The sequence below is a fragment of the Talpa europaea genome, assembly GCF_964194135.1.
Source record: "Talpa europaea genome assembly, chromosome: 6".
In the NCBI taxonomy this organism is placed as follows: domain Eukaryota; kingdom Metazoa; phylum Chordata; class Mammalia; order Eulipotyphla; family Talpidae; genus Talpa; species Talpa europaea.
The window spans coordinates 17,299,393-17,314,224 of record NC_140072.1 but is presented as its reverse complement, the minus strand read 5'-3'; the positions used below and the strand labels follow the sequence as shown (position 1 = coordinate 17,314,224).

Genomic DNA, 14,832 nt, shown 5'->3' with positions numbered 1-14,832 from the left:
AGTGAGGGACAGCCCAGACTTGTGATTTTCCATCTTTCTAGAACTTTCCAGCATGCAGCCTTTAAGATCAATGACCAAAGAGCAGAAGAAGGTCAATCTGATAAAGTAAAGGTTGGAGAGCTGGTAAACGGATGACCATCAAAGGGCCTCTAGTGGGGCGTTTGAGGGACAGGAAAGGGAGCCAGGCCATCTGGCTTTCTCTCAGGTCTCTGCCGCTTACTCACTGTGACCTTCTCCTCCACAGTGAGGGGGCAGGAACCAAAGCTCCCACCTCGCACAATTACTGTGTACATTAAATGCTCTCAGAAGAATACCTGAGACATAGCAAGGGTTCAACAAATGTTACCTATTATTACTCTTGTGTAGTGTGATTCAAACAGAACTAAAATAAGACTTGAAGGAGCCCTAGTCCCAGACACTGAGGAATCTTTTTCAGGACATATTTTAAAAAAATAAACCTTGGCTCACACATCCTGGTCTCAGCTAGACTCTGCATTTGTCTTTGAGGATGTACTCCCTGCGTGTGAACACACACATGCACGCGCACACACCCCCCCACACTGGCACACGCGCACCGCTGTCGTCTGGGTGGTGCTTAGAACCAGCTAACCCAGGTCCTGACAGCCCCAAGAGAAGGTTCTTTGTAAGGCTCCTCCCCTGCCCCCAGAGCTTCTCTGCTCCTCTTAGAAAGAAGATGCTACTGCCTCTCCCCACCTTTCCACTCAACCTCAGTGCCCCTCTCACTTTGAAACTGGTCACTGTAGGAGACTAAAATTAATTGTCTGGAAAGACCAATGGACTGGGTGCATAAGGGAGCAGCGGTCATTTCTAGGAGGTCTGCTTGCAGCTAGAGGTGTCTGCATGTTCCAGGTCAGTTGTCCCTTCTGAGCCCCGCCAGCTCATGACCACATGGGCAGCAGAAGTGCGTAAGGAGAGCAACTGGGGGCAGAGATCAGAAAAGCCACATCACCCTGTTAGTACCAGCAGTCCAAGAACAGAGCTGGAGCTGCTGGTTCCAGAACAAAAGCAGGAGGTCCTCTCCTCTGTTTCATATCCACGCTGTCTTGTGCAGGGCGGTCAGACCAAGCTCACCATCATTTAGGGAACAAAACCATGAGTTGCCCTTTGGGGGACTGGTGCAGCTCTGGAGTAGAGGGGAGGCCACAAGGGAGAGTTTCATGAAGCCGAGTGTTACAATACAAGGGCTTTGAATTATTCTGAGACTGCAGCTTTTTTGGCGTTCAGACACCCTTTCTATTACAAAATAGTAATGATGCTAGCAGATGGGATTTTTAAAATATGCCCTTTCCTGCAAATAAATTGTTGCAAACCTAATAGTGGTCTCTAATTTTTTTCATTTTCTTTTTTTCATCCATAGCAACCTAGTATCGATAAACCATTGCCTGACACTAATGCTGAAATTTTAAATCGTATTATATATATAAGTGAAGGCTGGGTAATGACATAAGACCATGAGGTCCAGTCGAAATAGAGATGAGCCATATATGAAATTTAAGGTTTTCTAGGCGTCACATTCAACAAACTGAAAGTAAAAGAAATGAGTGAAATACATTTTTTATGATAGGTCTTATTTAATCTGATAAAGCCAAATATTACCATTTTGACATAAATAATGCAAAATATGTACAGAGGTGTTTCACATTCTTACTCATATGAAATCTTTGAAGTCATGCATGGAATTCACATAGCATCTCCCTATCCAGACTAGACACATGTCACTCAGCACCCACATGTGGCTACTCTGTTGATCCGTGTGGGTCTAAGAAGAGGGTGTCTGAGCCATAGGCCGGCCATCCTTTCAGGAAGAATTCACATTAGGCAGCTTGTTCATCACCCCTGGGACTTAGATAAAAAGAGGGAACATGCACAAAGACATGAGGATTGGGGCCATCAGCTGCGCCCCCACCCCCCACAGTGGTCAGCCCTGTTCCTCAATGGTTCTCTTTCCTGGGCATTTATCCCCTTCCTCACATACTAGAATTTAATAACATGTTCAGCAACTTAAAATGTGGCAGTGTGATGGGCTAGCAGATCTCACTTTATTTTAAGTGTCTTTTATGAGATGCAGGATTTCTGAAATACTAAGTGAGGGTGGCTGTTGAAGCAAGAAGGAGCAGTATATGTTTATGGGGATGAACAAATTAATCTGCATGTGAAATCCCAGTGAAATTGACATGAAATAAAAATTTCATGCCTTACAGTGTATCAGTGTTGCCCATGAAATGAGATTAAAAGGAATTTCTGATTTTACAGTTGTCATACTTTTTATGACTGCTTGTGTTCGTTCTTCTCTTGGAAAGGGTTGAGCCGGAACCTAGAGGCTACGTTTTATATTTTGTGGTCATCTTTCTTTTCCTTAGAGCAGAGAGGAGGCTTCCTCACATAGAACTGAACTGGGGGTCCAGGGGGTGAGGTGCTCTCAGCTCTGAAAATGATATCTGTGATTCTGAAAGCAAGGCCACTGCCCCTGACCCAAGGGAACCAACATTCTGGAAATGCCCCTGGGCCAAGAACTTTGCTCCTCTCCTCTCCTCTGTTCTTCACATGCATCAACTTTGGGGTGTGTGTCTGGGAAGATGGGAGGAGACATTAGTTGTCATCAGGCCTTTTCTGGGCTACAGCTGATGACACATTGAGACTGGGAAGTGGGGAGTGAGGAAGGCTGTATCCCACCCGCCCGAGCCTGGGAATCCTTGGGGACGGTGTTCTAGGAAATGAATCCCACCCCCACTTTATGTCTTATGCCTGTGTTTCCCTGGGCCTTTGTGGCCACAGAGGCAGGCAGATGGCACATAGGAAGATCAGCCATTCTCTCCCTCTGCTTGGGTCTGCCCTGTGTGGTGTGCACAGTGGCTGTGGGAAGCGGAGGGACAGACCAGAGCTTTCTGTTTAGGGTCAGGCGGCTATTAACAGGCCCTCCTCCCAGGGCCTTGTTGAAATCACACCTTCATGCCCCCTTTTGGGCTCCGCCTGAACCCCTTGCGGATGTCCTTGTAGCAGCTCAGCCAGCAGTTTCCTCATCTTCCTGTCCCTACCCATCCTGCTCCCTCCCGTCCTGGCTACCACGTCCCACGTGGCCTTTAAACAGGACCTGAGACCCAGAGAAGGGAAGCCCTCCCCAGCAACTGAGTGACCTAACTGTTGGATTTCTGCTTCCGTGGGCCACACACTGGCGTGACCTTTCTGCTTTCTGTAATGGTAATTGTCCCCCGCTTCTGGGATCACAGAGCTTCACTTCAGGGGTTTGTCTTCAGACTCATTGTCAATTCTGGAGGTGCCAGGGCAACTCTCCTTTACTCCACCTTTTTATATTAATAATAATTTTGCTCTCCTCTCTGCTGCAGAGTAATTGAGTCTGCTGCTCCATCACTCCCTCCTGCTTTTATGCTGGAAGATAAAACCCCGAATGTTTGTAATTTATGACCATGTCTTTTCTTCCACAAGGGCAGCCTGCTGAAGGAGGGAAAGTGTGTCCAGGGTCCAAGGACCAGGGTCCTGGTTGCAGCGGACAAGCCTTGGGCTGCAGGGAGCCTCATTGTTCATTGATAAAATGGGGGTGCTGATGAGCATCCTGACAGTGTGTTTACGGGCTGCTGCCAGTAGTTAGTGATCATGTGCAATAAAATCAAAGGCACGTGCGCTGCCTTATGCTGCTGTGGGAGCTGACAGCGCTTGTCACTTAGTGTGCTTCTGACAGGACCCCTTGGCACAAGTTCAGGAGCAAGGAAAGGGCAGGGTGGGCAGGAAAGCCATGATTGGCTGGTGGAGAGACAGGAAGAGACACAAGAGGGAGAGGCCCTGGGTTAGCAGCTCTGAGCACCTTTCTGGATGCATCCTTGGCCAGTGAGCACTAAAGAATGGATGGCCCAGAAAGCGCTGTGAGCCCTACCTGAACTTGGAGAAATCAAGAGTGTTAGTTGAATCTTTCTTTAGAAGGAAGGAAGGAAGGAAGGAAGGAAGGAAGGAAGGAAGGAAGGAAGGAAGGAAGGAAGGAAGGAAGGAAGGAAGGAAGGAAGGAAGGAAGGAAGGAAGGAAGGAAGGAAGGAAGGAAGGAAGGAAGGAAGGAAGGAAGGAAGGAAGGAAGGAAGGAAGGAAGGAAGGAAGGAAGGAAGGAAGGAAGGAAGGAAGGAAGGAAGGAAGGAAGGAAGGAAGGAAGGAAGGAAGGAAGGAAGGGAAACAACACAGGCGACCCCTGGGAGAAGGGTGCCCTATTAGTGAGGGGCCTGGTCTGTCACCCCACGCAGTGGAGCCCTGCCCCTCCCCCTTTCCGGCTCACGCCCTTCTTTCCTGCTCACTATTTCTTCTCTCCAGTAAAACCTCTAAATCTTTAATAAATTATAAACATGGTTTCTCGTCCATCTGCTGGCGCCAGATCTAAGTGCTGGCAGCTTTTTCCATTCCGCTCGTGTCCCTAATAGATCTCGCTGTTTGATTAATCATTTAGATCCCTCTCACAGAAAACCCACTGTCTGAGCCCACTCTCCTCAGGCGTCTAATTTTAAGGATTTTTCTCAGTCTCTCAGATTTTCGCTGCCAGTGCCCAGTGGCGGTTCTCTCAATGCAGCTGTGGCCCCCCGCTTTGGGGCCATGGAGCCTCCTGCACAGGGCTCGGGGAGGTGGGCCCTGCCCAGCATCAACACCTTGGGCTCTTGTGCTTAACCAGGGTGAGCTCACAGCTGGGACACTAGGGACAAGCACCAGCTCAAAAGTCAGGGGCTTGGGTTCAGCTGTCACAGTTCCTCATGAGGTATGTGACCTAGAGCAAGATTCTGAGCCTCAGTCTCCACATCTGTGGGTGCAGTTTCTCCAAGGCTGGTATGGGGGTCAGACAAAGCAAGGGATGAGTCAGGATGCAGGGAGCAAGGGCCGAAGGAGGAGACCAGACAGTCCCATGATCCAGAATGCCATGAGGTGCCATCTGGCTCCTGCTCTCCCCAACCCTCCCCAGCTCTGTGTGCACCGGGCGGGGAGCAGGGGGTGGTGGTGGGGGAAGAATTCCTGCCCTGTCTGGAGGGAGAGCCTCACCCTTTATCCTGCAGTTGGGAAGTTTGGGCTGGGTCATCTCCAGGGCACCGCTTTTTTTCAACTTGATTTTGTGGTTCTAGACCATAAGCACTGAGCATCCTAAGGAGGCTGGGTCAGCCACGGTGTAGTCATGATAATAATAATGCTAGCAAATAATGACCATTTGCTTGGCCCATGTTACTCATCAGGCACTTTGCCCGCAGTATCTGCAGACTTCACAACCTAGAAGGGAAGTACTTATGGACATCTTACAGGTGGCAACAGAAGGCAAATGACCCACCCCAGGGCACACAGCCAGTTTTCAGCAGATCCAGGATTGAAATCAGCATCACAACCCAGGATCCTTTGTTGGACATGGATGCTGTGCTGCTCTGCCTTCCTCCTGCCTCTCAGTGCCCCTCACCTGCTGCTGGACCAGGCAGAACCACTCACCGAAGATGGCTTTCCAGCCTTCGCAAGATCTAGCTGCCCTCAACAGGAGAAGTCATTTGCAAACTTGAACTTGACAGCTACTATTTGTCAAGCACCTATCATTACCTAACAGTAATAATCTGAGGGAGAAAATCTACAAGTTAAGAACTGTAATCTGCACCTTCCAGATGAAGACACAGAGGCTTCCAAAAAGTAATTTTGGATGTCCAGCCAAACAGTCGAATCTCAGCTGCAGAATGGTCTTTGCGACATTCCATTTCAATCAGCCATGTTGTTGAAAGTCTGTGGCAATCAAAGCTTCTGCCATTGATGCCATGAGAAGCTCCAGCAGGACCAAGCCCACTGCACAGCATTTTGGAGAGAGGGGTGATTTGCCTGGGGGTCTCACAGCTGGTCGGTGGTGTCAGTGAGAATTTCTGCAAGTCCTTTGAGAGGCTGACTCCCACACCTTTGCAAACCATTGATCTTCACCTGTCCCAGGAGTACATTTCCTGACTTTCCTCCTTCATTCTCCTATTCTGAGGACATGGAGGCAGCCAAGAGTCCTTCCCTAGCAGAGTTCATAGTCAGGTGGGGGAAATCGTCCCATCTTGACAAGGAGCACAGAGGACAGGACATTCCCTATGTGGGGGAGTATGGAGTGCCTTCACAGCAGAGGGGACATGTCTCTGGGTCTTGAAGGATGTATAGAAGCTCACTAGGTAGAGAAAGGAGGAAGGATATTGCTCCACACAAAGCAATAGTGTGAGCAATGGTGGAAAGTGGTGGCTGCACATGAGGCCACGTTATAAAGCTGCAATAACAGATTTGGACTTATTACATCAAGAGCCACTGTAAGGATTCAGACCAGAGGAGGTTACCAGCAGAGTTGTGTGATGAGCAGGACATATCCTGCAGGAGCAGAGGCTGGATCAGGAAGAATGTCAGAGGCTGTTTCAGGGATCCCCAGAGCAGTAAAGTCTAAGCTGGAGCCATGAGGACAGGGGAGGAGGGTGGACTGGGGGTTTGCTAGCAGGTGGAGCTCACCTGATGAGCAGTGGTCACTATGGGGAGCACAGGAAGCCCCACAAGGCACTCCCTACCTTTACACTGCCTCTCCCCAGGGGCTTCCTTTCCTAATTCTCTGCTCCTGCAACCTGACCTGTGCTCATGCCCCAGCAAAAGAACCCAGTTTGCTCTGAGTAAGTTCTCTTAGTTTGTGTTTGCTCTTCTAGGAAAAAGGGTTCAGAATTATCAGGGAGGCCATCAACCCACTGGCCTAGGATTGAGGTTCTAAGAGAATCTAGTGAAAACCCGGAACCATCATCCCAGAACATGTGCACGCAGGTGTTTGCATACACAGCTTTGCAGACAACTTCAGAGGGCTCACGGTCCCCTGGAAGTCCATCCTTGGGTCTCTGGACACCAAATTAAAAGCCACAGGACTAGGAAGAAATTGGAAAATGGAGAGGAAATAGTTGACTCGCCAAACACATGCTATTGATGTCCTCATTTATGCCTCCCCCCCACCCTCTCTCCTAGCCCCCCACACCCCCACCACCACCTCTTGGACAACTCCTGAAATAACAAGAAACAGGAGGAAACTTTTACCCAAGGATAGCCCTCGTGGCAGCAGCCTCACTGGGCGGGTTTACTTTCATTATTATAGTAATTTTCGGGCTGCGAGCTACAATTTTCACTTGCAGCGAGGTATTAAATTGAAATTACCCCAGATGTAATTGTCATACAAAATAATCCTGGACACATGGAAATGAATGCACCTACGATGGTGCCACTGTTCCATTTTCTGGGGGTGGGGGTGATGAGAGAGACCTGAGGTATGAGGTCACTTGCAGGGGTCGCATTTTCTTCAAGATAGGGTTGCATTGCTTACTGTGGGGTTTTAGGGCTCTGCCTCTTTAACCATGCCAGCTTGGGGTGTGTGTGGCAGGGGCGGGTTCTGCAGAGCATGGTGGGTTGGAGCTGCTGGCCGCCTGGGGTGGGCATGGATGGGGACCAGAGTCCAGGACTTGGGGGCCATGTGTGTGGCAGCAGGGAACTGTGTTGCACTAACTCGGGCATGTGAGAAAGCCCACATTATGTTCTGCACATCCTCTTAATTTGGCTCCAAGTTCTCCCTAGGTGGAGGGAGATGCAGCTTGTGTTTTTCCAGGGTCTCTCGTCCCCTGAGGACTGGGTGAGGCCCCAGGGTCCAACTGAGTGCTAGGCAGCTGGGTGACCCCACCAGACATGGGGCACCTGTCCACCATGCCCTTTCTGTCTGCTTTGCCCCAGAGCGCTCATTTATCCTGCTGCTTTTCCCTCCCCAGATGTGCCCTGCTGATGTACTGCAAGGACCTGCCTTCCACCAGCATCATCATCACCTTCCACAACGAGGCCCGCTCCACTCTGCTCAGAACCATCCGCAGGTAAGACGGTCTTCCCCTCACCTGTCAGTACCCCCATGCCAGCCATGTCTGCTGGCAGGGGAAGGAAAATGGTGCCAGCCCCGGGAGGAGAACATCAACCGTTTCTAACCACTTGCCAGACACGGGCCTGCATGCTGCACATGCATCCACTCAGCCTGTGCTCACGCGCCTACGAGGGCGGCCACTGTTCCATTTTCTAGGGGCAACGAGAGAGAGCTGAGGTGTGAGGTCACTTGCAGGAGTCGCTGAGAGTCACAGAGAACCTGGTTCCAGAGTCCTTGCCTTTACCCAGTGCACTAGACTGCCTCTTAGTTTTGTTTTGAATTTCAAAATGTTGTCATTAAGTAAATCACTGTTCAGAAGTCTCTGACTTTTCAGACAAAAATACTGTGTTGTTGATACAGCTGAAAAAGTTCAAATGGCTTCTCCTGCAGGAGAAATTCGCAGCATCTCCAGGAAACTTGAAACCTGGCCCTGTCCCCATGGTCAGTAACTCTCCAAGGACTGTATACCTGGGGACAAGTTTTCTAGGCACTGACACCGCCCTCCCCACCCCCCACACCTGCCTGTGTATCAGGCTCCTCTGGCTCCAACACAAGCCCCTGAATCAATTGGGCTTTCCCTTGCTTCATGTCAGGGCCTGCCTGCCCTGTTCACCCAGGATACCATCCAGGTGGGTTCAGTAATTGGTCAAAGGACGTGCCAGCTCCAGAAAGTCACTCATTGGGGCCTGCAGAGGTCCACGGCATGATCTCCATCCTGGGAAGACATCGGCAGGATCCAGGGTGTGCCTTCAGCCTCCAGTGCAAAGGGCAAAGACTGATCTTTCCCAGCCAGCAGGGTGGGAGCACAGCAGTTGCGTTAAAGGCTGTGTGACCCTGCTCTGGGGGGCAGCAGCCGTCACAATTAGTGCTGGGAGGTACTTGACCCCATGCAGAGGTGGCAGAAGGACCAGAACAAAGCCCTGGTGGGAGGAGCAGCAGGAAGACATTATCATTCATTTTAAACCAGAGTCAAGATGTCTGAACGCTCACCAGGAGATACAGGGTGTGCGGTTTATGCGATAGGTTAACAAAACTCCAAAAGGGATTTTGAAAATCATCCCTGCCTGCACTTTGGGGTAGGAAGTGAGGACAGCATAGAACTAGGGCAGGACAGGGGTACTGATATCCTCTTGAGAAGAACATGAGTTCTAATCCTCACAGGTGACAAGGGAGCTGAGACCCTGAGAGCTGAGTCCACAGCCTCAGCCTGGGATTAGAACTTGGGTCTGCCAAGTAGTCCCCACAGTCAGCCCCCCACCGGGACCCTGGTATAAATGGGAGCAATTCCACAGTACCCACAGCCTTCTTCCTAGGCTGTCTACCCCATACCTCTCCATCCTCAGCTCCTGGTCTGGGCCCTGCTCTGGCTCTGATAGGTACGTCAGCTCTGTCTGGCCGGAGGCCTACATGGCTTTGTAATAAGTGGACATCCCAGTGCCAGCCCCCATCAGAACTCTCCCCAGAACAGACTGGGGGAAAACTCCTCCCTGACCCTCACTTCTCAGAAGCGCCTGGTGGTTCTGGTCCCTTCCTCAAGCCATGCCTCTCCTCTGGAGCCTCTTCCTGTCAGCCCTCCCCCCAGATCGCCTGCCTGCCCCAGGTGTCCAGCAGCACTGGCATTTTAGGTGGGGGAAACAGCAGCTCCCAGTTGCTAATTCACCTTGGCTCATGCCCTTGGCTGGGGTGGTGGGAGGCCACACTGCAGAGGCCAGCTCTGCGGCCGAGTAGGCTGAGCCTTGGAGATACTAACTGAAGACCCTCTGTTGCCCAGAGAGCAATGGTGAAGCAGGCTTCTGACCCTGCACTCTGACCTCTGAGTTCTTGGCAGCCTGATTAGGGCAAGGCTGGAGGTTGGTGTGGAGACATCCTGCATCCCTGGGAGGTGTTGGGGGTGAGAGGCACCAGCCACACCTCCAGCAGGGGGGCCAAGTGCCTGTGGTCCCTCCAGACCCCTGAGATACGTTGTCCATTATGGCCCCTCCCTGTCTGCTAAGAAGCACCCCAGATGGTCCGCTGATCCCCAGAAAAGGAGTTAAAAGTGAGTCAAAGAGAGCCCCAAGCACAGCAAAATCCATGTCATTTCCCTGGAATAAGCCACCCCTTCCCTGTCTCTGCCACATGAGGACGGCTGTGAACCGGAGGACATTCTGGGTGACTGCGAACAGCCCCAAGTGGATGTTTCACCTGTCATTCACGACGAATGTTCACTGTGTGGGGCCAGCATGTCCCTTAGAAACTCAGGGTGGGACGTGCCCACATAGGCAGTCTTCAGCCCTAGCCACTGACTGGTGGGTTCCTTCCACCAGCACCTGCCCCTCTCTCTACCGGCTTCTGCATTTGCCCCTCAAGTCACCTAATTGGAATTTGATTTCCAGCAAGGCTTCGGCTCTTGACAAGAAAATGTCGGGAGTCACTGTCAGGTGTCACTGTGACTCTCACGGCAGACTAATAAAGTGCCTTTTCGAGTTTCTGGGCCTTGTAGGCTGAGCAGGCACAAGGGGTGGGGGTGGTAGATTCCCAAGGGTGGATTCCCACAGCCCCTTAGCTGTCCCCATCTGCTGGGGCACCAAGGTGGGGATAGACACGCTCACAAGCCCTTGCCTTGCCTGCCGCCCGTGGTGACTGCACCACATGTCTGGGCATGTCTGCCAGATGTTTCCATCTCCCGCACTGCAGTTTCTCAGAGGCTCTGTGCCTTCCAGGCTGGCCGCTCCTCATCTTTCCAGGGGTCCTCTGATGCCATTCACCTGTACCCTTAGGCACTCCCCACCCCGACACACACGCTTTTCTCTGTGTCTCCAGCACATTTTTCCCAGATGTATTCTTCAAAGATTTTCTCTAAGGGCAAGTACTGTATCTTGTTCATCCCTCACAGAACCTCTCTATAGCTCAGTTCCTGGTCAAGGAAACGGGAAGAATAATCTTACCTATTGTATAGGTAACAGGACTATAGCCCATGCTGGGCAGTGAGTGCCTGATCATATTCACCATTCCTGGGTCTGCATAGCTAGCGAGCTCTTGAAGGAAGAGCATTTAAAAGGGCACCACACCTGGAGTCACAGCCCACAAGGCCACGTCCCTGCCTCCCCTTCTCACGTGCCCTTGGGCACATCTGTAAAGATGGCAATAAAAAATTTCTGTATCAAGTTCCATAAATTCCCCACAATAAGACATCACCCTGGGACCTCTGTGGGCATTTTAACACCATGTGGGGCTTCCCTGCCGCTGCACCCATGTGCTCCAGGGCACTTCAGCTGCTGCCCGCAGACTCATCCCTTCCAGCTCTAACACACATTTCTCCTTCGCTTCCTGCTCTTCCATCTCTGTGAGGTATCTTTCATCTAGTTTTCAATAATTCTGATGCCTTTGCTGTCAGGCCTTTGCAGGAGAAGGATGTGGAGAACCTGGGAGCTCTGTTGCTCTTCTCCCTCCAGCCAGCACTCAGCCAGGCCTTTGTGCCAAACCCTCTGGCCCCTGAGCACCTGAGTTAGCTGGGGGCAGGGGCTGAAAAAGCAGCCTGGCTGTTGCAGCAGGTCCCTGTGTACAGGAGACCCAGGACTGTCCCCTTTCTCTTGGAATGTCCTTTGGCTCTTGGCCGCCCACGGGGACTCTGGAACATACACGACTCATCACTTTTTATAGAGTCTCCTATTGTTGCTTTTTTGTAAAATCCTGGCTTCAGAGGAGCAATTTCTCAGGTCCAGATGGTTAGGCAATTAGACTCTATGGCCAGATGGATAGCCCTTCCTGGTTGTGTGCCCTGGGCAGGCTCTCTGCCTCAGTTTCCTTTTCTGCAAAGTAAGAGTGATGGGGGATAACTACCTTACGTGATTGTGGAGAAGAATGAATGAGCTCAGTAGGTAAAGACCTTGAAACAGTGCTCAACAGAGGTGAACCTGGAGAGGTGACATCGCACCTGGTGAACCTCCAGCCAGGTAGCGGCGGTGTTCTGATGCAGTGGCTCTCGAGGCTGAGTGGGTATCAAAGGACCCGGGAGGGCTCATTAAAACAGTTTCTTGGGGTCCATCCCCAGATAGTTTTAATTCAGTAGTCCAGAGTGGGCCCCGGAATTTGCTTTTCCTCCGGTAACATTGAAGCAGTTGGCTCAGGGACCACATTTTAAGAAGCAGCACCTTGTGATATTATCCTTACCCAGGTGGCAGGAGCAGCTGCTGGGCTTCAGGCACAGTGCTGGGCTCCTTCCCTGTGCTGGGGAGGTTGTGCTGAGGGTCAGCTTTTCCTGGAAGCTAGTGACTGGCGGGCACATTGATAGAGCACTTGAACTCTCTAGTACCACTAACCACAACTGTCAAGCGGCAGCCTTCATTCAACTGGTATTTATGGGGCATGTGATAAACCCAGCCTGCATCTAGCACCATGAAATTCACAGAGCAATTTCAAATACTTTTCCTCATTTCATACACACAAAAGCCTGTGAAGTAGGTCAAGTATTAATATCGCCTGCTTTTACAAGGAAAATGTAATTACAGATGGAAACGTAAGTGTGGCGTACACGGGTGTCTGGCTCAGGATTGCATAGCGAGTAGATGGTGGAGGCTGCCTGGCCTCCCCCGCTGCTGGCCTGTGCCTCTCTGGGTGTTCCCTGGGACTCCATGATTAGGGCCCTGCAGGCAGACAGTAGAAGGCATAAGCTCTGCCTGCCCAGATACCCCCAGGCAGAGGTGAACTGCATATAGGAAACTCTGTTCTAGAATAATTCCCAGGCCGACTGGGGCCTGGATATGCCAGTGACGTGAGCACGCATTCCCACGCCTGTTGGTGTAAGAAAGAGGCACCAGACAGCTGGAGTGGGTTAAAGCAAGGGAAAAGCATATCCCAGGCTGGGCCCTGGGGGAATGGGCCGATGGGTGTTGTTGGGGAGGGGCTTGCGAGGTGTCTTGGCACAAGAACTGCCAAGACCACAGGCGGGAGCTGGGCAGCCAGGGTTTGGCTGGGGTGGTGGGAGTGAGGATGGCACCTGTAGAAGGGAGGCCCACGGGCCATCTTGGTCAGGGCAGGTCTCCTGGGCTGGACTTGATCTTTCGCTTCCTCTGGCTGCCCTGGAGCCCAAAGCACCTGCCCACCTCAGGGCCCCTGTGCCCAGAGCCACTTTCCAGGAGCCTCTGCCATCTCTCCAATTGCTCTGATTAGAGGAGGAAAAACAAGCCAGGTGTTACCAGGAAATGGTCTAATTAGCACTTACTGCTGACGATTTCTTTTTTTTTTTTTTTTTCCTTTTTTAAACCCTGGACATTTTTTATTCGCTAATCATCTCTCAGTTCAACCAGCTCAGAGCTGCACACGATTTACCTTTTGATGTTCACAGAAGAGAACTCTTGAATTTCAAAGAGCCGGCAGGGATTTGGGGGAATCGCATGCAGAAGCTGGAGCCATAATCAAACCTCATTAGAGGGTATTCTTTACACAGGTTGTTCCCTCTCTCTCTGCATCCCTCTTCCTCTCCCTCTCTGATTGGGGGGTGGGGGGTTAGCAAGGAGGCTGGTTGTTGGGTTTTGGGTTTGTATGTGTTTTCTTTGGGGCCATCATGTTGAGGGGCTCCTCCTCCCACCTCCTGCCCCTCCCTGCCCCACCTTTCCCGAAGGCTCAGGGCTGGGTGTCAGGTTTCTTTCCCCACCTTACACTAGTTGCCATGGTGAGAAGGAAGGTTTCATAAATAAAGGCAGTTTCAGGCAAAGTTCCCCTCTTAGAGAGTCTGCATCCTGCTTCGAAAGGGCGGCTCTCCAGAAACAAGGTTCAGAATGGTCCTCTCCAAAAACAGGGCTCAGAATGGTCCTCTGAGAGGAGGGACTCGCAGCACCTTGGGCAACCCCCACCTGAATCCCTTCCCACCATTCATGGGACTTTGGGTGTTCGAGGCTGGATGGTGTGGCCTAGGAATGTTTCCAAGGAACTGCATGGTTTGGGGTATTCAGGAAATATGGGGTACAGCCATCGGGGTCAGGCCTTGAGATCCAGTGAACCTGGAAATCCAGCCTTGCCCCCTGGGTGCAGATCCACCGCATAGGAGGGTCAAAGATCACAAACAACACACAAAATAAGAATAATTGATACCATTTTTCATCACTCAGTATCAAGCATGGTGTTAAATGCTTTAAATATATTTTCTCCTTTAATTCTTCCAACAACCCTATGAAATAGATACTACTATTATTATCCCCATTCGATGCATGGGAATATTTACAGCACAGAGAAGTTCAGTAACTTGCCAAAGATTGCACAGCTTGTAGTAAGTAGCTCTGAGACGATAAACTTCTGGAGCACAAAGCTCATATCATACAACCAGTGCCTAGCACACAGTAGGTGTGCATACATCTCTTGAAGGGAAGGTGATAGGCCAAGAGCTGTGCTGGAACGCTACTCCTACAGAGAGTAGCCTCTCAAGGACCCTGTCCCTGGGGAGATGTCCATCCAGAGAGACCAACAAAACCAACCTCCAAGCCCGGCAGTGATGAAAGCCACGGGAAGCTTTAGAAGCAAACTGCTGAAGGATCCCAGAGGAGGAAGCAATTAATTCTTACTAAGGAGGTTGGAAAGCTCTTAGAGAGGAAGTGACAGTTGAACTGGTCCTCGTGGCAGAGGAGGACAGAATGGCTCTTGCCAGGAACAAGCAGGATGCCTGCAGACTCTGGTGGGAGGAGGTGGGAAATGGTGGGCAGCCACAGGTGGCTCCAGATTTGAAGGGTCTCAGTGAACATGCTGAGATTTGGGGTGGGTATAGTGGGGGCATTGCAAGGGTTTTGTCAACTTACTGCTTTATGTTTGCTTTGCAAAGTCACATGATCAAGATCAGTCCTGGGCTTCTGAAGTTACCCTGGAGGACACAAAGGGACAGTGTGGGCAGGTAGAGGGTACTGCAAAAGGCAGGGGGAAAGAGGTTCAAC

The 14,832-nt window shown here is 51.1% G+C and overlaps 1 protein-coding gene across 1 annotated transcript in view; it reads left to right on the top strand.

Moving 5' to 3' along the window:
- GALNT14 (polypeptide N-acetylgalactosaminyltransferase 14) overlaps positions 1–14,832 on the top strand; it is a gene marked incomplete at both ends in the record, with an annotated part of 182,653 nt that overhangs the window by 131,056 nt on the left and 36,765 nt on the right. Inside the window, one exon of the mRNA XM_084235735.1 lies at positions 7,788–7,886. Within this exon, the coding sequence (XP_084091861.1) occupies positions 7,788–7,886 (99 nt within the window). The remainder of the gene's footprint in view (positions 1–7,787; positions 7,887–14,832) is intronic.